The 19,642-nt window shown below is 68.9% G+C and overlaps 1 protein-coding gene across 1 annotated transcript in view; it reads left to right on the top strand.

Annotated features, from left to right (window-relative positions):
• PLEC (plectin) overlaps window positions 1–15,167 on the top strand; it is a 34,720-nt gene extending 19,553 nt beyond the window's left edge. The window contains 14 exon segments of the mRNA XM_042923885.1: window positions 250–402; window positions 505–659; window positions 745–871; window positions 962–1,145; window positions 1,223–1,380; window positions 1,495–1,673; window positions 2,854–2,992; window positions 3,104–3,460; window positions 3,543–3,626; window positions 3,799–3,903; window positions 4,004–4,102; window positions 5,080–8,460; window positions 8,574–14,066; window positions 14,068–15,167. Coding sequence (XP_042779819.1) covers window positions 250–402; window positions 505–659; window positions 745–871; window positions 962–1,145; window positions 1,223–1,380; window positions 1,495–1,673; window positions 2,854–2,992; window positions 3,104–3,460; window positions 3,543–3,626; window positions 3,799–3,903; window positions 4,004–4,102; window positions 5,080–8,460; window positions 8,574–14,066; window positions 14,068–14,790 — 11,337 coding nt within the window. The 3' untranslated portion in view covers window positions 14,791–15,167.
• Window positions 15,168–19,642: the final 4,475 nt, after the last annotated feature.

Below are 19,642 nucleotides of genomic sequence, written 5' to 3'. Positions count from 1 at the left end.
TGGCCAGGAAGGAAGGACGAGCTGTGGGGTCTGTGGGGGGCCGAGCTCTGGGTCGCCGCCCGGCCCCGCCTCCTGCTCTCATGTGCCCAGCCCCATTGTACCCCAGGACCGGCAGCAGGGCACAGAGGTGGGGTACCAGAAGGGCTTGCTCGTTGCCTGGGGCAGGCGTGTGGGTCTTCACGGAACGTCATCTAGGCACGTGGTGTCCGGGCGCTGGACCGTGGTCTCTGAGCGTCCCCTCCCTGGCAGGATGAGAAGGACCAGCTTGGCGAGTACAGGGCACACCTCTCGGGCCTGGCCAAGCGGGCCAAGGCCATCGTGCAGCTGAAGCCCCGAAGCCAAGCCCACCCCGTGCGGGGTCGCGTGCCCCTTCTGGCCGTGTGTGACTACAAGCAGGTGGAGGTGAGGGCCCGGCTGAGCGGACTTGCGCACTGGGCGGGGCCTGCCGGGGGGGGGGGGGGGGGCGGGGCCTGGCCACGCTGTGACGGCTCCGGCTCCCCACAGGTGACCGTGCACAAGGGTGATGAGTGCCAGCTGGTGGGTCCCGCGCAGCCGTCCCACTGGAAGGTGCTCAGCAGCTCCGGCAGCGAGGCCGCCGTGCCCTCCGTGTGCTTCCTTGTGCCCCCGCCCAACCAGGAGGCCCAGGAAGCCGTCACCAGGTGGGTGGCCCGGGGCCTGGCAGGTGCGGTGGGCGGCCGCGGGCCCGGGGCCCAGAGGCCTCTGACCGTGCTCCCGACCCGCCAGGCTGGACGCCCAGCTCCAGGCTCTAGTCACGCTGTGGCACCAGCTGCACGTGGACCTGAAGAGCCTGCTGGCGTGGCAGAACCTCAGCCGTGACGTGCAGCTCATCCGCTCCTGGTCCCTGGTCACGGTAGGACTTCCCCACGGGCCGCACTCGGGACGGCGGGTGAGGGGTGGCTTCTCCCGGGCCCCCCCGCTCAGCCCCGAGTGCCGCCCGCAGTTCCGAACTCTGAAGCCGGAGGAGCAGCGGCAGGCCCTGCGCAACCTGGAGCTTCACTACCAGGCCTTCCTGCGGGACAGTCAGGACGCGGGCGGCTTCGGGCCTGAGGACCGGCTGCAGGCCGAGCGCGAGTACGGCTCCTGCAGCCGCCATTACCAGCAGCTCCTGCAGAGTGCGGAGCAGGGTAGGCGGCGGGCAGGCCCCGGCGGGCGGGTGGTGGGCGGCGGGCCGGGCCGCCGCCTGAGCCCGATGCACCCGCAGGCGAGCAGGAGGAGTCCCGCTGCCAGCGCTGCATCTCGGAGCTCAAGGACATCCGGCTGCAGCTCGAGGCCTGTGAGACGCGCACCGTGCACCGCCTGCGGCTGCCGCTGGACAAAGAACCGGCCCGGGAGTGTGCCCAGCGCATCGCCGAGCAGCAGGCAGGCACCTGCCCGTCCCTGCCCGCCCCCTCCCCGCCCCCTCCCCGCCCCTCCCTAGGGCTGTGGGTGCGGGGCTCCCAGAGTCAGCTTGTCTCCTGCCCGCTTTCTCCTCAGAAAGCCCAGGCTGAGGTGGAGGGGCTGGGCAAGGGGGTCGCCCGACTCTCTGCCGAGGCCGAGAAGGTCCTGGCCCTGCCCGAGCCGTCACCCGCTGCCCCCACTTTGCGCTCAGAGCTGGAACTGACCCTGGGCAAGCTGGAGCAGGTCCGCAGCCTGTCCGCCATTTACCTGGAGAAGTGAGTGCACCGGTGGGGGGCGGGGGGGGGGGGGTGGGGAGCCTGTGGCCACGGGAGGGTCCTAAGTGTGCCTGAGTGCTGTGCCCTGGCTGATGGGTAGGGGACAGGGTCAAGGAGGAAAGATCTACTGACAGATGTGGTTAAAGGGGGGTGGGCACAGACCAGGGTGGTGGTTGTGGACGTGCCCTGAAGATGGGACTCCTGGGGACCCAACGTGGGGAGAGGGCTCAGCTGCGCCTCACTGGGGCGTGGGGCTGTGGGACACCAGGGCCTAGGGGCGTGCAGGCGCAGGGAGGAGACCAAGGAGAAGCCGAGTGAGGAAGTCGAGAAATGGGGGTGGCCCATGGCCAGTTAGGTTCAGACAGGGGCTCAGCCGGGGTGGGGGGGGGCACTTCTAGTCGGAGGGTGGGGAGAGGAACCGCAGAGGGCAGGCGGGGGGTTGGGGGGTGCTGGGTGAGTGGGCTAGACGCCAAGGTCTTTGTGAGGGGCCTGTTTCCCTCTCTCGGTCTCCCCACTCCCCTCCCCATGGTCTGTGCTGGCTGCCCCCCAGGGAGATGCAGTCCTTATCAGGCACCTTCCTCCGCTGGCCCCTCGCCACCACCCACCCACAGGCACGTCTTTCCTCCTTTGCTGTTCACTTCGGCACACGTGTTCACAAAGCTCAGGCTCTCTTTTGGGTGTGCAGTCGTCCACCCCCCTCCCTCAGTCTCACCGCTGACTGGGCTCAAAGGGCCCGGTGTCTGTAACGTCTTACAACGCCACGAGAGTAAACAACACCTCTCACCTTTGGCTGTTGTTTCACCGTGAAGGCAAATACGGTGTTGCAGAGGAAGGTCCCCGAACGGCACGTGGTATTGCCCCTTACCCAGTCTTGGGGCCGGAAGGCTGAGAGCTTCTCCCAGGCCCCGGGGGCAGCAGACTGGGGGGGTCTCTTCTGCTTCAAGATGTCGGAGCTTTCTGTCTCCTGGACAGCACAACCTGTCTTCGGGACTCAGTCCACAGCTGAAGTGTCCCTGTGTCCCAGAGGTCTCCAACCACCACCCTCTCCCCGAGGCCCCTGTTCTCTCCGAACTCTGTGACCCCAGGGGTCAGCTGACCACCGGGACTCTGGTTCCACTGCGTCAGATTAGCCATACACCTACACCCGCCAGCCCCGAGCTGAGCTTCGTTCTGCCCACAGGCTCAAGACCATCAGCCTGGTGATCCGCAGCACGCAGGGGGCCGAGGAGGTGCTCAGGGCACATGAGGAGCAGCTCAAGGAGGCCCAGGCCGTGCCTGCCACCCTCCCAGAGCTTGAGGCCACCAAGGCTGCGCTGAAGGTGCGGCCGCTGGGCCTGGGCCTTGCTGGGGGTGGGGGGGGGGGGGGCCGGGGGCCGGGGGAACCGGGCCCTGGGGCTGAAACCACGCCCACCTCTCTGGCCCCCCAACAGAAGCTGCGGGCCCAGGCGGAAGCACAGCAGCCGGTGTTCGACGCCCTGCGGGACGAGCTGCGGGGGGCGCAGGAGGTGGGCGAGCGGCTGCAGCGGCAGCACGGCGAGCGGGACGTGGAGGTGGAGCGCTGGCGCGAGCGTGTGGCCCCGCTGCTGGAGCGCTGGCAGGCCGTGCTGGCCCAGACGGACGTGAGGCAGCGTGAGCTCGAACAGCTGGGCCGCCAGCTCCGGTACTACCGGGAGAGCGCAGAGCCGCTGGGCGCCTGGCTGCAGGACGCCAAGCAGCGGCAGGAGAAGATCCAGGCTGTGCCGCTGGCCGACAGCCAGGCCGTGCGGGAGCAGCTGCGGCAGGAGAAGGTGGGTGCGGGTCGCGTGTGGCCGCGGGTGGGGCTGGAGCGCGCACCCCGTGGCCGCTGACCACCCCGCCCCCGCCCGCCAGGCGCTGCTGGAGGAAATCGAGCAGCACGGGGAGAAGGTGGAGGAGTGCCAGGAGCTTGCGAAGCAGTATATCAACGCCATTAAGGTGAGGCTCCCTGGCTTCCTGCGACCCTCTCGGAGGCCCGGCATGTCAAGGGAGTCCCGCTGGGTCCTCAGGAGGCACCCTGAACCCGGGCCACGCTGGTGAAAGCCTTGGGCGGGTTCAGGGGCAGGGTGAGAGAAAGCGAAGCTAGCAGCTGACCAGCGTGTCCTCACAGGACTATGAGCTCCAGCTGGTCACGTACAAGGCGCAGCTTGAGCCGGTGGCCTCCCCAGCCAAGAAGCCCAAGGTCCAGTCTGGGTCTGAGAGCGTCATCCAGGAGGTAGGGCCAAGGGTGGGGCTGGTGGGGCCGGGTGGGCTGCACGGGCCCCGTGGCTCATGGCAGGGCTGACTCTGGCTGCATCCTTCCTCCTGCTCCCCAGTACGTAGACCTGCGGACGAGGTACAGCGAGCTGACCACGCTCACGAGCCAGTACATCAAGTTCATCAGTGAGACCCTGCGGCGCATGGAGGAGGAGGAGGTATGGCCTGCTGGGGGTGGGGGTGCCGTCTTCCCACCCGCCCTGCCCAGATGCTGCCCCTGGGAACCTGTATAAGACCACGTGGTACAGCTCCCTCCCGCCCTCCTGCCTGGGGCCACCAGCACCCTCTCCTTGCAGCACGGCCTGCCCCCAGGCTCCCTGCACCCGTGGCCTGCCCCACCTTGGCCTGGCGCTGCACTGCTCTCCCCGTGGTGGCTGGCGCCTCCTCTTTCTCCTCTGTTGGCACGTGCCCCCGACCAGGCGTCCTACCGGCGCTCATGTGTGTGTTCCTCCTCGGGATTCCACGTGGCCTCTGCACTTGGCCACTTGTTCCGGAAGAGCTGGGGAGTGTCAGATCACCGGGGCTAGGGAGGGGTGGGGGTTCTGGCGTGTCTCGGTGGGCCAGGGTGGCTACCTGTCCTGTTCCTCCTGCTTCCTGGGTAGACTCGCCGTCTGGCTTGCAAGGCCCTCAGATCTGCTCTGCTGTTTCACACTGGCCGTTGTATCCTGTTCCACCCCGCTGGGCGGCAGGAACGGGCCCAGGTCCAGAGAGAGGGACCCTGCAGCCAGAGCCAGGCGGGCAGGTGTTCGGCGGGGCTCAGGCAGGGCTGTGTGGTGGGTGCGGCTCGCACGCCCTGCGAACTTCCTGCTTTGCTCTCTCTCTCTCTCTCCCCCCCTGTCCATCTGTCTCCATCGCCTGTCTGCGGGAAGAGGGGAGGACGCCTGGGCCTCCTTCCCCAGGCTGGTGAGCACGGTGGGGCCAGGCTGCGCTCGCTGCCTTGAGTGCCCTGGGCGGGTGCACGCTGTCTCCCTCCGCCGGGCTGTGACCTCTGTCTTCCCTCGACCCTCCCCCCCCCAACCCCCGCACCGCGCTGTCGGAGTGAACTGTGGTGGTGCCGTGTCATGTGAGTGCCTGGCGGCCCACTCTGTGCTCACCGCTCTCTCTGGTTCTCTCCCTCTCTCTGCCGCGGCCACAGAGGCTGGCTGAGCAGCAGCGGGCAGAGGAGCGGGAGCGGCTAGCCGAGGTGGAGGCCGCGCTGGAGAAGCAACGGCAGCTGGCCGAGGCGCACGCCCAGGCGAAGGCGCAGGCAGAGCAGGAGGCCCAGGAGCTGCAGCGGCGCATGCAGGAGGAGGTGGCGCGGCGGGAAGAGGCGGCGGTGGACGCGCAGCAGCAGAAGCGAAGCATCCAGGAAGAGCTGCAGCACTTGCGGCAGAGCTCGGAAGCGGAGATCCAGGCTAAGGCCCGGCAGGCGGAGGCCGCGGAACGCAGCCGGCTGCGCATCGAGGAGGAGATTCGCGTGGTGCGCCTGCAGCTGGAGGCGACCGAGCGCCAGCGGGGTGGGGCCGAGGGCGAGCTGCAGGCGCTGCGCGCACGCGCGGAGGAGGCCGAGGCGCAGAAGCGGCAGGCGCAGGAGGAGGCGGAGCGCTTGCGGCGGCAGGTGCAGGACGAGAGCCAGCGCAAGCGGCAGGCGGAGGCGGAGCTGGCCCTGCGCGTGAAGGCGGAGGCCGAGGCGGCTCGAGAAAAGCAGCGGGCCCTGCAGGCGCTCGAGGAACTGCGGCTCCAGGCCGAGGAGGCGGAGCGGCGCCTGCGGCAGGCCGAGGCCGAGCGGGCCCGCCAGGTGCAGGTGGCCCTGGAGACGGCGCAGCGCAGCGCGGAGGCGGAGCTGCAGAGCAAGCGCGCCTCCTTCGCGGAGAAGACGGCGCAGCTGGAGCGCACGCTGCAGGAAGAGCACGTGGCTGTGGCGCAGCTGCGGGAGGAGGCGGAGCGGCGGGCGCAGCAGCAGGCAGAGGCCGAGCGGGCCCGCGAGGAGGCGGAGCAGGAGCTGGAGCGCTGGCGGCTGAAAGCCAACGAGGCGCTGCGGCTGCGGCTGCAGGCGGAGGAGGTGGCCCAGCAGAAGAGCCTGGCGCAGGCGGAGGCGGAGAAGCAGAAGGAGGAGGCCGAGCGCGAGGCACGGCGCCGCGGCAAGGCAGAAGAGCAGGCCGTGCGGCAGCGGGAGCTGGCCGAGCAGGAGCTGGAGAAGCAGCGGCAGCTGGCGGAGGGCACTGCCCAGCAGCGCCTGGTGGCGGAACAGGAGCTGATCCGGCTGCGGGCTGAGACGGAGCAGGGGGAGCAGCAGCGGCAGCTGCTGGAAGAGGAGCTGGCCCGCTTGCAGCGGGAAGCGGGGGCGGCCACCCAGAAGCGCCAGGAGCTGGAGGCGGAGCTGGCCAAGGTGCGGGCCGAGATGGAGGTGCTGCTGGCCAGCAAGGCGCGGGCCGAGGAGGAGTCCCGTTCCACCAGCGAGAAGTCCAAGCAGAGGCTGGAGGCCGAGGCCAGCCGCTTCCGGGAGCTGGCGGAGGAGGCCGCCCGCCTGCGTGCCCTGGCCGAGGAGGCCAAGCGGCAACGGCAGCTGGCGGAGGAGGATGCGGCGCAGCAGCGAGCGGAGGCGGAGAGGGTGCTCGCCGAGAAGCTGGCCGCCATCGGCGAGGCCACGCGGCTTAAGACCGAGGCGGAGATTGCGCTCAAGGAGAAGGAGGCGGAGAACGAGCGCCTGCGGCGGCTGGCGGAGGACGAAGCCTTCCAGCGGCGGCGGCTGGAGGAGCAGGCCGCCCAGCACAAGGCGGATATCGAAGAGCGGCTGGCGCAGCTGCGCAAGGCGTCGGAGAGCGAGCTGGAGCGGCAGAAGGGGCTGGTGGAGGACACGCTGCGGCAGCGGCGGCAGGTGGAGGAGGAGATCCTGGCGCTCAAGGCGAGCTTTGAAAAGGCGGCCGCCGGCAAGGCGGAGCTGGAGCTGGAGCTGGGGCGCATCCGCAGCAGTGCCGAGGACACGCTGCGCAGCAAGGAGCAGGCGGAGCAGGAGGCCACGCGGCAGCGGCAGCTGGCGGCCGAGGAGGAACAGCGGCGCCGCGAGGCGGAAGAGCGTGTGCAGAAGAGCCTCGCGGCCGAGGAGGAGGCCGCGCGGCAGCGCAAGTCCGCCCTGGAGGAGGTGGAGCGGCTCAAGGCCAAAGTGGAGGAGGCGCGGCGCCTGCGCGAGCGCGCGGAGCAGGAGTCGGCTCGGCAGCTGCAGCTGGCGCAGGAGGCCGCGCAGAAGCGGCTGCAGGCGGAGGAGAAGGCGCACGCTTTTGCGGTGCAGCAGAAGGAGCAGGAGCTGCAGCAGACGCTGCAGCAAGAGCAGAGTGTGCTGGAGCGGCTGCGGGGCGAGGCGGAGGCGGCGCGGCGGGCGGCCGAGGACGCGGAGGAGGCGCGGGAGCGGGCCGAGCGGGAGGCGGCGCAGTCCCGGCGGCGGGTGGAGGAGGCCGAGCGGCTGAAGCAGTTGGCCGAGGAGCAGGCGCAGGCGCGCGCGCAGGCACAGGCCGCCGCGGAGAAGCTGCGCAAGGAGGCGGAGCAGGAGGCGGCGCGGCGGGCGCAGGCGGAGCAGGCCGCCCTGCGGCAGAAGCAGGTGGCCGACGCCGAGATGGAGAAGCACAAGAAGTTCGCCGAGCAGACTCTGCGGCAGAAGGCGCAGGTGGAGCAGGAGCTGACCGCGCTGCGGCTGCAGCTGGAGGAGACGGACCACCAGAAGAGCATCCTGGACGAGGAGCTGCAGCGGCTGAAGGCGGAGGTGACGGAGGCCGCCCGCCAGCGCAGCCAGGTGGAGGAGGAGCTCTTCTCCGTGCGCGTGCAGATGGAGGAGCTCGGCAAGCTGAAGGCGCGCATCGAGGCGGAGAACCGCGCGCTCATCCTGCGCGACAAGGACAACACGCAGCGCTTCCTGCAGGAGGAGGCTGAGAAAATGAAGCAGGTGGCGGAGGAGGCCGCCCGGCTGAGCGTGGCGGCCCAGGAGGCGGCCCGGCTGCGGCAGCTGGCGGAGGAGGACCTGGCGCAGCAGCGCGCCCTGGCCGAGAAGATGCTCAAGGAGAAGATGCAGGCCGTGCAGGAGGCCACCCGCCTCAAGGCCGAGGCCGAGCTGCTGCAGCGGCAGAAGGAGCTGGCGCAGGAGCAGGCCCGGCAGCTGCAGGAGGACAAGGAGCAGATGGCCCAGCAGCTGGCCGAGGAGACGCAGGGCTTCCAGCGGACCCTGGAGGCGGAGCGGCAGCGGCAGCTGGAGATGAGCGCCGAGGCCGAGCGCCTCAAGCTGCGCGTGGCCGAGCTGAGCCGGGCCCAGGCCCGCGCCGAGGAGGACGCCCAGCGCTTCCGCAGGCAGGCCGAGGACATCGGGGAGAAGCTGCACCGCACCGAGCTCGCCACGCAGGAGAAGGTGACGCTGGTGCAGACGCTGGAGATCCAGCGGCAGCAGAGCGACCGCGACGCCGAGAGCCTGCGGGCCGCCATCGCAGAGCTGGAGCGCGAGAAGGAGAAGCTCAAGGAGGAGGCCAGGCTGCTACAGCTGAAGTCCGAGGAGGTACCGGCCCCGCCCCCACGGGCGCACGTGGGCGGGCCCCGGGTGGGGGCCTGCTCTGCGCGGCTCGCCCACCTCCCTGACCGTGCCCTCCCTTCCCCCCCCCCCCCTTGCAGATGCAGGCGGTGCAGCAGGAGCAGCTGGTGCAGGAGACGCGGGCCCTCCAGCAGAGCTTCCTGTCGGAGAAGGACAGCCTGCTGCAGCGGGAGCACTTCATCGAGCAGGAGAAGGCCAAGCTGGAGCAGCTCTTCCAGGACGAGGTGGCCAAGGCGCAGAAGCTACGGGAGGAACAGCAGCGGCAGCAGCGGCAGATGGAGGAGGAGAGGCAGCGGCTGGTGGCCAGCATGGAGGAGGCCCGGCAGCGCCAGCACGAGGCCGAGGAGGGCGTGCGGCGCAAGCAGGAGGAGCTGCAGCTGCTGGAACGACAGCGGCAGCAGCAGGAGAAGCTGCTGGAGGAGGAGAACCGGCGGCTGCGCGAGCGGCTGCAGCGCCTGGAGGAGGAGCACCGGGCCGCGCTGGCGCACTCGGAGGAGGTTGCCGCGTCGCAGGCCGCGGCTGCCAAAGCCCTGCCAAACGGCCGGGTCGCCCACGACGGGCCGGCGGCCGAGGCGGAGCCCGACCACGCCTTCGACGGCCTTCGGCGGAAGGTGCCGGCCCAGTGGCTGCAGGAGGCCGGCGTCCTGAGCGCCGAGGAGCTGCAGCGGCTGGCCCAGGGCCGCACAACCGTGGCCGAGCTCGCTCAGCGGGACGACGTGCGCGGCTACCTGCACGGCCGCGGTGGCGTTGCCGGGCTGCTGCTGACGCCCAGCAACGAGAAGCTGAGTATCTACGCGGCCCTCCGGAGGCAGCTGCTGAGCCCGGGCACGGCTCTCATCCTGCTGGAGGCCCAGGCTGCCTCGGGCTTCCTCCTGGACCCTGTGCGCAACCGACGGCTGACCGTCAACGAGGCCGTGAAGGAGGGCGTCGTGGGCCCCGAGCTGCACCACAAGCTGCTGTCGGCCGAGCGCGCCGTCACCGGCTACAAGGATCCCTACACCGGGGAGCAGATCTCCCTCTTCCAGGCCATGAAGAAGGACCTCATCGTGCGGGAGCACGGCATCCGCCTGCTGGAGGCCCAGATCGCCACGGGCGGCATCATCGACCCGGTGCACAGCCACCGCCTGCCCGTGGACGTGGCCTACCGGCGCGGCTACTTCGACGAGGAGATGAACCGCGTCCTGGCGGACCCGAGCGACGACACCAAGGGCTTCTTCGACCCCAACACGCACGAGAACCTCACCTACCTGCAGCTGCTGGAGCGCTGCGTGGAGGACCCCGAGACGGGCCTGCGCCTGCTGCCCCTCACGGATCAGGCTGCCAAGGGTAGGGAGCTGGTCTACACTGACTCGGAGGCCCGGGACGTGTTCGAGAAAGCCACCGTGTCCGCACCTTTTGGCAAGTTTCGGGGCAAGACGGTGACCATCTGGGAGCTCATCAACTCAGAGTACTTCACGGCAGAGCAGCGGCGGGACCTGGTGCGACAGTTCCGCACGGGCAAGGTCACCGTGGAGAAGATCATCAAGATCGTCATCACGGTGGTCGAGGAGCACGAGCAGAAAGGGCAGCTTTGCTTCGAGGGCCTGCGCGCCCTGGTCCCTGCCGCCGAGCTGTTCGAGAGCGGGGTCATCGACCGCGATCTCTACCGCCAGCTGCAGCAGGGCGAGCGTTCGGTGCGAGAGGTGGCCGAGGTGGATGCCGTGCGGCGGGCCCTGCGGGGCGGCAACGTCATTGCTGGTGTGTGGCTGGAGGAGGCGGGACAGAGGCTGAGCGTCTACGAGGCCCTGAAGAAGGACCTACTGCAGCCAGAGGCGGCGGTGGCCCTCCTGGAGGCCCAGGCCGGCACCGGGCACATCATCGACCCCGCCACGAGCGCCCGGCTCACCGTGGACGAGGCGGTGCGGGCCGGCCTGGTGGGGCCTGAGCTGCACGAGAAGCTGCTGTCGGCTGAGAAGGCCGTGACCGGCTACAGAGACCCCTACTCGGGGCAGAGCGTCTCCCTGTTCCAGGCCCTGAAGAAGGGCCTCATCCCCAGGGAGCAGGGCTGGCGCCTGCTGGATGCCCAGTTGTCCACAGGTGGCATCGTGGACCCGAGCAAGAGCCACCGTGTGCCCGTAGACGTTGCCTGTGCCCGGGGCTACCTGGACGAGGAGACCGGCCGAGCCCTGTCGGCGCCCGAGGACGAAGCCAAGACCTACCGCGACCCCGGCACACAGGAGCCGGTCGCCTACGGCCAGCTGCAGCGGCAGTGCCGGCCCGACCCGCTGACGGGGCTGAGCCTGCTGCCGCTCTCGGAGAAGGAGGCCCGGGCCCGGCGGGAGGGACTCTGCTCCGAGCTGCAGGCTCGCGAGACCTTTCAGAAGACTGCCGTTGAGGTCCCCGTGGGCAGCTTTAAGGGCAAGACGGTGACCGTGTGGGAGCTCCTCAGCTCTGAGTACTTCACGGCGGAGCAGAGACAGGAGCTGGTGCGGCAGTTTCGCACGGGCACCGTCACCGTGGAGAAGATCATCAAGATCGTCATCACCATCGTGGAGGAGGTGGAGACCGCGCGCCAGGAAAGGCTGTCTTTCAGCGGCCTCCGTGCCCCGGTGCCGGCCAGTGAGCTCGCGGCTGCCGGTGTCCTCAGCAGGGCCCAGTTTGAGCAGCTCAAGGACGGCAGAACGTCTGTGAAGGAGCTGTCAGAGGTGGGCTCTGTGCGGACGCTCCTCCAGGGTAGCGGCTGCCTGGCCGGCATCTACCTGGAGGACTCCAAGGAGAAGGTGACCATCTACGAGGCCATGCGGCGGGGCCTGCTCAGGCCCAGCACGGCCGCTCTGCTGCTCGAGGCCCAAGCGGCCACCGGCTTTCTGGTGGACCCTGTGAGGAATCAGCGCCTGTACGTCCACGAGGCCGTGAAGGCGGGCGTCGTGGGCCCCGAGCTGCACGAGAAGCTGCTGTCTGCCGAGAAGGCCGTCACCGGCTACACGGACCCCTACTCCGGCAACACCGTCTCCCTCTTCCAGGCCATGAAGAAGGGCCTGGTCCTCAGGGAGCACGGCATCCGCCTGCTGGAGGCCCAGATCGCCACGGGCGGCATCATCGACCCGGTGCACAGCCACCGCCTGCCCGTGGACGTGGCCTACCGGCGCGGCTACTTGGACGAGGAGACGAACCGCGTCCTGGCGGACCCGAGCGACGACACCAAGGGCTTCTTCGACCCCAACACGCACGAGAACCTCACCTACCTGCAGCTGCTGGAGCGCTGCGTGGAGGACCCCGAGACGGGCCTGCGCCTGCTGCCCCTGAAAGGAGCCGAGAAGACGGAGGTGGCGGAGAGCCCGCAGGTGTACACGGAGGAGGAGACCCGCAGGGCGTTCGAGGAGACGCAGATCGACATCCCTGGCGGCGGCGACCGCGGCGGCTCTATGTCCCTGTGGGAGGTGATGCAGTCGGACCTGATCCCGGAAGAGCAGCGAGCCCGGCTCATGGCGGACTTCCGGGCCGGCCGGGTGACCAAGGAGCGTATGATCATCATCATCATCGAGATTATCGAGAAGACTGAGATCGTGCGCCAGCAGAACCTGGCTTCCCACGACTACATCCGCCGCCGCCTCACGGCCGAGGACCTCTACGAGGCCCGGATCATCTCCCGCGAGACCTACGGCCTCCTCCGGGAGGGCGCCAAGAGCCTCCGAGAGGTGCTGGAGGCGGAGGCGGTCTCACGCTACCTGTACGGCACGGGCTGCGTGGCCGGCGTCTACCTGCCGGGCTCCCGGCAGACGCTCACCGTCTACCAGGCGCTGAGGAAGGGGCTGCTGAGCGCCGAGGTGGCGCGGTTTCTGCTGGAGGCACAGGCGGCCACGGGCTTCCTCCTGGATCCCGTGAAGGGCGAGCGGCTGACCGTGGACGAAGCCGTGCGGAAGGGCTTGGTAGGCCCCGAGCTGCACGACCGGCTGCTCTCGGCCGAGCGGGCCGTGACCGGCTACCGGGACCCCTACACGGAGCAGACGATCTCGCTCTTCCAGGCCATGAAGAAGGACCTGATCCCGGCCGAGGAGGCCCTGCGGCTGCTGGACGCCCAGCTGGCCACGGGCGGCGTCGTGGACCCGCGCCTGGGCTTCCACCTCCCCTTGGAGGTGGCCTACCTGCGTGGCTACCTCAACAAGGACACGCACGACCAGCTGTCGGAGCCCAGCGAGGTGCGCAGCTACCCGGATCCCTCCACGGACGAGCGCCTCAGCTACGCGCAGCTGCTCAGGAGGTGCCGTCGCCACGAGACCAGCGGCCAGCTGCTCCTGCCGCTCTCGGACGCCCGCAAGCTGACCTTCCGCGGCCTGCGCAAGCAGATCACGGTGGAGGAGCTGGTGCGCTCGCGGGTCATGGACGAGGCCACGGCGCTGCAGCTGCGGGAGGGCCTGACCTCCGTGGAGGAGGTCTCCAAGAACCTGCAGAAGTTCCTCGAGGGCACCAGCTGCATCGCCGGCGTCTTCGTCGATGCCACCAAGGAGCGGCTGTCCGTGTATCAGGCCATGAAGAAGGGCATCATCCGCCCCGGCACGGCCTTCGAGCTCCTGGAGGCGCAGGCGGCCACCGGCTACGTCGTCGACCCCATCAAGGGGCTCAAGCTGACCGTGGAGGAGGCCGTGCGCATGGGCATCGTGGGGCCCGAGTTCAAGGACAAGCTGCTGTCGGCCGAGCGCGCCGTCACCGGCTACAAGGACCCGTACTCGGGGAAGCTCATCTCCCTCTTCCAGGCCATGAAGAAGGGCCTCATCCTGAAGGACCACGGCATCCGCCTGCTGGAGGCCCAGATCGCCACGGGTGGCATCATCGACCCCGAGGAGAGCCACCGGCTGCCCGTGGACGTGGCCTACAAGCGCGGCCTCTTTGACGAGGAGATGAACGAGATCCTGACCGACCCCTCGGACGACACCAAGGGCTTCTTCGACCCCAACACGGAGGAGAACCTCACGTACCTGCAGCTCATGGAGCGCTGCGTGGAGGACCCCCAGACGGGCCTGCGCCTGCTGCCCCTGAAGGAGAAGAAACGGGAGCGGAAGACGTCCTCCAAGTCCTCGGTGCGCAAGCGGCGCGTCGTGATCGTGGACCCCGAGACGGGCAAGGAGATGTCCGTGTACGAGGCCTACCGCAAGGGCCTCATCGACCACCAGACGTACCTGGAGCTGTCCGAGCAGGAGTGCGAGTGGGAGGAGATCACCATCTCCTCCTCCGACGGCGTGGTCAAGTCCATGATCATCGACCGCCGCTCGGGCCGCCAGTACGACATCGACGAGGCCATCTCCAGGAGCCTCATCGACCGCTCGGCGCTGGACCAGTACCGCGCCGGCACGCTCTCCATCACCGAGTTCGCCGACATGCTCTCGGGCAACGCCGGCGGCTTCCGCTCCCGCTCTTCTTCCGTGGGGTCCTCCTCCTCCTACCCCATCAGCCCCGCCGCCTCCAGGACCCAGGCGGCCTCCTGGTCAGACCCCACCGAGGAGACGGGCCCCGTGGCCGGCATCCTGGACACGGAGACGCTGGAGAAGGTGTCCGTCACGGAGGCCATGCACCGCAGCCTGGTGGACAACATCACGGGGGCAGCGGCTGCTGGAGGCCCAGGCCTGCACGGGGGGCATCATCGACCCCGGCACCGGGGAGCGCTTCCCCGTCAGCGACGCCGTCAGCAAGGGCCTGGTGGATAAGATCATGGTGGACCGCATCAACCTGGCCCAGAAAGCCTTCTGTGGCTTCGAGGACCCGCGCACCAAGACCAAGATGTCGGCCGCCCAGGCCCTGAAGAAGGGCTGGCTCTACTACGAGGCGGGCCAGCGCTTCCTGGAGGTGCAGTACCTGACGGGGGGCCTGATCGAGCCCGACGCGCCGGGCCGTGTGCCCCTCGACGAGGCCCTGCAGCGCGGCATGGTGGACGCCCGGACCGCCCAGAAGCTGCGGGACGTGGGTGCGTATTCCAAGTACCTCACCTGCCCCAAGACCAAGCTCAAGATCTCGTACAAGGACGCGCTGGACCGCAGCATGGTGGAGGAGGGCACGGGGCTCCGGCTGCTGGAGGCCGCCGCCCAGTCCAGCAAGGGCTACTACAGCCCCTACAGCGTCAGCGGCTCCGGCTCCGCGGCCGGCTCGCGCTCCGGCTCGCGCACCGGTTCCCGGGCTGGCTCCCGCCGCGGCAGCTTTGACGCCACGGGTTCCGGCTTCTCCATGACCTTCTCCTCCTCCTCCTACTCTTCCTCGGGCTACGGCCGCCGATACGCCTCAGGGCCCGCGTCCTCGCTGGGGGGCCCCGAGTCCGCGGCGGCCTGACCCGCTGCCTGCACCCCTGCCCTCCCGCTCTGCATGTGGCCAGGTTCCCTGCCCAGGCGTCGGGGTCTTTAACGTTTCAAAGGTGTCTTCCTCCCAAGCGGTGCCTCAAGTCTAACCAAAAAGAGCGGACTAATGTATTAACGATCTATCTGCTGTCCAGACAGCCTGCGTCCCAGGGAGGCGGTCAGGGAGGGAGCTGGTGCAGACCCGCTGACCAGCTCATCCCCCAGGCCTCCCTGCTCCTGTCTACCTGCCACTCAACCACAGCCAGGTGCCTTGGAGGGTCCCGGGCCCGGCCCCAAGCCCGGCCCTCCTAGCCCTCCCGTCTCTCTAGAGGGTATCGTCTGGGCAAGGTCCCCCCCCCCCCACCCCCCGCCGCCCCCCCCCCAGCCCTGCTCGCTGGGCTCACTGACACCCAACCACTGATCCTAGCCGCCCGGGGGAGCGGGGTCGGCCCCGTCACTAGCAGGGCCCTCGGAACCAGCTTCTCTTCCTGTTTCCAGGACTGATTTCCTTGCTCGGTGGGCCTTGCCGGGGAGGGAGGGGGTCCGGGGTTAGTCATCTCTTTTCCAGCCTGCCCGTGGGAAGATGAGGGTCCAGTCTACAGAACCAGCTGGCCCGGGCCAAGCCTCTCCCGTGCCCGGCCCGCGCCTGGCCCCTGCCCAGCTGCAGGCGCCGTCCCCAGCCCCTAGCCCCTGACACTGTCCCGAGACCCCAGGCGTCCGGCTTCAGCCTTCCAGCCTCAGTCCCTTAGTAAGTGCCTTCAGTGTCCTCCCTCCACCCCGGGCCCCGAGGACCCAGACCTGGGGTGGGAGACAGACCCTCCCGGTGACAGACTCCCCACCGGCCCAGCTCCCGGGCGTGCCAGCCCCGGGGCCAGGCTGGGTATGGCCGGGGCTTCTGCAGGACTCTGCTCCCCCGTGGGTCCCCCCTGGGTGCTTCCTGCCTGTCTGTCCGCGGGAGCCTCACCTCCTTGTCAGGCCCGGGCACAGGCAGCCCAGCCCAGTTCCCTCCCCTCTTGTTCCATCCAGCCCCCGGCCTCGGTGGCTTCCACCCCTGCCTCCACTCTCTGATGAAGCTTTGCATGTTCCACTAACCCAGGCAGGCGGCGGGTGGAGGCGCCAGGCTTCGGCTGCCTCCGTGAGGGCAGAACACTAACCCGACCACGGGTGAGCCTGCAGCGCTCACCCCAATAAAAGCAATTCCAACCTTCCTGTGGGTCCTGCGTTGTTTTCTCATCCCCGGGTCGGGTGTGTGCTGGGGGCAGGGGGGATCAACGCTGCAGCCCCAGGCTCTGAGCTTGGCCGGGCATCTGGGCCAAGGGCAGGGGAGCAGGGCCTCCGTGACTGGCCTGGGGCCTGTGTTTCCAGTAAGAGAGACCCAGGCTGAGCAGAGGGCAGGGCGGAGGCTTGCTCCCGTACGGTCCTCAGCCCCTGCCGCTCGTCCCGCTGATGGCCTGTCACTCTGCCGGGCCCACACGCCCAGTTCGCAGGCGGCGCTGCTGAGGGGGGTTCCGTGCTCTCCTGGCAGCCAACGTTGCCTGTGCCCCTCACGGCCCAGCCTTCGGAGGGAGCCCGGGTAAGCCGGTTCGGTCAGCAAAGGTTAACGCCGTGGGGAAGGCCGTGGTCGCGAGCCTCGGCGGCTGGACGGTGAGCGAGGCATCAGGGTCTCTGCTGCGGTCCTCCCGCCCCCGTCGCCCCGAGTCCACGCACCGCTCCTTACATCGGGCTTGTCCGGCCTCCCGGGTTCTCTCTGGGGAAACTCACGAGAGGAGGCTGCGCGGGGCCGGCCGCAGCCCTGCTGAGCCGCTCGCCCTGAGGCCACGACGGAGGCCCACCTGCCTGCTCTGCCCAGGGTGGGGGCGGTGACCGAGAGCCTCGTCTTTGGGGCCTGAGTCCTGGCCATCGTGTCCTTATCGGGCTCCGCTCCTTTGCCCACTGCCGCATACGGCAGAAATAACCAGGATCCCCACCAGGATGGGATCCGGAACAAGGAGTCTCCGTGGCCAGGTGGCGGGGTCTTCCTCCTGGGGACCGGGACTGGCGGCTCCTCACCCTGACGTGGCAGGCTCGCTCCCTGGGCTGGCCACCGCGTCTACTCCTTGTTCCCAGACTCCTGTCTCCACCCGCGGGGCCCACGGACTCCGGGTGAGGCCCGTGTCCTGGGGGACGGCGCCCCAGTTCCGCCAGGCCGGCGGCCTCTGCCGGGCCTGCCGTCCCCCGCGGTCCCGGGCCCTGCCGCACACCCTTGCCGCAAGGGGGCCTGAGCGCCGTGGCGATGTCCCGCCGAAGTCCACCCCGCAGGCCTGAGCGTGGCACCTGGAACGGGGGTCGGAAGCGACGGATCCCCCGCTGGCCGGCCGGCTCTGGGGTCTCTGCCGCCGGGCTGACGTGCAGCGTCACACGGCGCGCGAGAGAGCAGCGGGGCTGGCCGGGGAGGGGAGCTGTGTCGTCGGCCCGTGCCGGGCCCATCTCCACATCTGGGCACCGGGTCGTGAGCCTGTGTGAGCCCCGGTGGCCGGTGACCACCTGCCAAGCTGTCTTGTCCACCGGTGGCTCGGTGGACGCCAGCGTGCGGCACGAGACCACGCTCCTTGTCCCCCAGCGCCTCCTTTCCGCGACCCCCGCCCCCGTCCTGGGCCCCTCAGGCCCCGAGCAGCCAGCCACACCATCCTCCGCCGGCCCAGAGCCCCCGTGCCCCCACCGCCACCCCCCGCCACCGTGAGGGGGTCGGTCCGTCCCAACGTACCACGCCGGCCGTCGCGAACCAGGACCGGGCTCTGTCCTCCATCGTCTCGCCGGTGGGAGCCTCCGTGAGGCCAACAAGCCGACCGAGGTCACGTTCCTGGTGTGTCAGCTGGTATCTCAAATTCACAGAGGCCGACCGGGTGTAGGGCTTTTTCCTTAGAGGCAAGAAAGGGGAGGCTCAGACTTTGTCCGTTGCCTTGGAGAGGGTGTCCCAGCATGCCCTAGGCTCCTTAGGGTATCCCAACATGCCTGAGGAGAGGATGTCCCAGCATGCCCCAGGCTCCTTGGAGAGGGCGTCCCAGCATGCCCCATACTTCTTGGAGATGGTATCCCAGAATGCCCCAGGAGAGGGTGTCCCAGCATGCCCCAGACTCTTTGGAGAGGATGTCCCAGCATGCCCTAGGCTCGTTAGAGGATCCCAACATGCCTGAGGAGAGGGTGTCCCAGCATGCCCCAGACTCTTTGGAGAGGATGTCCCAGCATGCCCTAGGCTCCTTAGAGGATCCCAACATGCCTGAGGAGAGGGTGTCCCAGCATGCCCCAGATTCCTTAGAGCGTTCCAACATGCCCAAGGAAAGGGTGTCCCAGCATGGCCCAGACTCCTTGGAATAGAATGTTCCAGCATGCCCCAGACTCCTTAGAGTATCCCAGCATGCCTGAGGAGAAGATGTCCCAGCATGCCCCAGACTCTTTGGAGAGGACGTCCCAGCATGCCCTAGGCTCCTTAGGGTATCCCAACATGCCTGAGAAGAGGGTGTCCCAGCATGCCCCAGACTCCTTGGAATAGAATGTCCCAGTGTGTCCCAGACTCTAGAGATGAACTCCCAGTGTGCCCCAGGCTCCTTGGAGAGGACGTCCCAGCATGCCCCAGCTTCCTCGGAGAGAATGTCTCACCATACCCCAGGAGAGGATGTCCCTGCATGCACCCGGACGTGCATCAGACGCTCCTGAGTGCACGTGTCTTACCAGGGCATTCGGAATACTTGCCACTTCCTGCTTATTAGGCCTGCGGAGGTTATCAGCGAGCGGACGGTTGTGTTTTTCTGGGCGTTGGTCAGTCTACGCTGGGACAGAGCCAGAAAGCTGACGAGGTCCAGAGCAAAGCGCACATATTGTTCGTCTCACACGGGCATCTCAAACTGTCGGCAGGGCCGGTCCTCCTGAGCCTTCTCCCTGGCGTGTGGGGGGCGTCCCCTCCCCGTGTCTTCACGTGGTCTCCCTCCCAGTGCCCGTCTGTGCCCCCGGTCACCCCTTCTGGTGGGGACACCGGTCAGCCTGGATCGGGGGCCCCAGGGCCCTCCTTTACCTCAGTCACCTCCGCCGAGGCCCGCCTCCGAGTACAGTCACCCTGCGGCCCTGGGGGTGGGACTCAGCAGGTGGCTCTGGGGACACGGTTCAGCCCAGCACGTGACCGTGCGTCGCGCCCTCCCCTGCCCCCTGTGCTCCCGCTCCCTATGCACCAGCTGCGCTGCCAAGACGCCGGGGCTGGGAACACCCACCCGGCAGCCCGCAGAGTGAGTCCTGTGGCCCGCCGGCCAGTGGGCACCCTACCCGTGGAGTGTGCCTCCTGCGACCACACCTGGCACCACGTCTCTGGTCGATTCCCCAGAAGCAGAGCCTGTGACGGTGACTCACGTGCGTCTGGAAGCCTGCTGTGGGGAGAGGGTGTGACGGCAGCCGGGGAAGCGGTGCGCTCAGCTCGAGTCGGGCCATAGTCTGATAGCCAGGGGTGCCCAGGAGTCCGGATTTCACCAGAGAGGTGCCTTCTCCAGCGACAGGGGTCTGAGCCGCTACCCCCACACCAGCCGTTGGCCGCGGGCTGCCCTCGGGGAGGGGCGGGTGGTCCCGGGCACCTCTGCGCCGGCAGCTTGGCCAGCCCGGGGCGGCCTCCGGCTCAGGGGGCTTGTGCGACTCTGCAGCCCTGGAGGGGGGCACGCCGGCCCCCAGAGGGGGGGTGGAGCGGCTCGCCCACGGCATCTGCTTTAACAATGACGGTTTTGCAGCAGCAGCAGCAGCGTGAGAGACCTAGATACCCTGAAAGACCCTCCCGCCACAGATTTCCTGGGTAAAACCCAACACGTGCCCGCTCGGGTACCGGGGTCACG

Source organism: Panthera leo, chromosome F2 (genome assembly GCF_018350215.1).
Source record: "Panthera leo isolate Ple1 chromosome F2, P.leo_Ple1_pat1.1, whole genome shotgun sequence".
Classification (NCBI taxonomy): Eukaryota; Metazoa; Chordata; class Mammalia; order Carnivora; family Felidae; genus Panthera; species Panthera leo.
The sequence above is the reverse complement of the archived record's forward strand: the minus strand, read 5'-3'. Positions and strand labels throughout refer to the sequence as shown.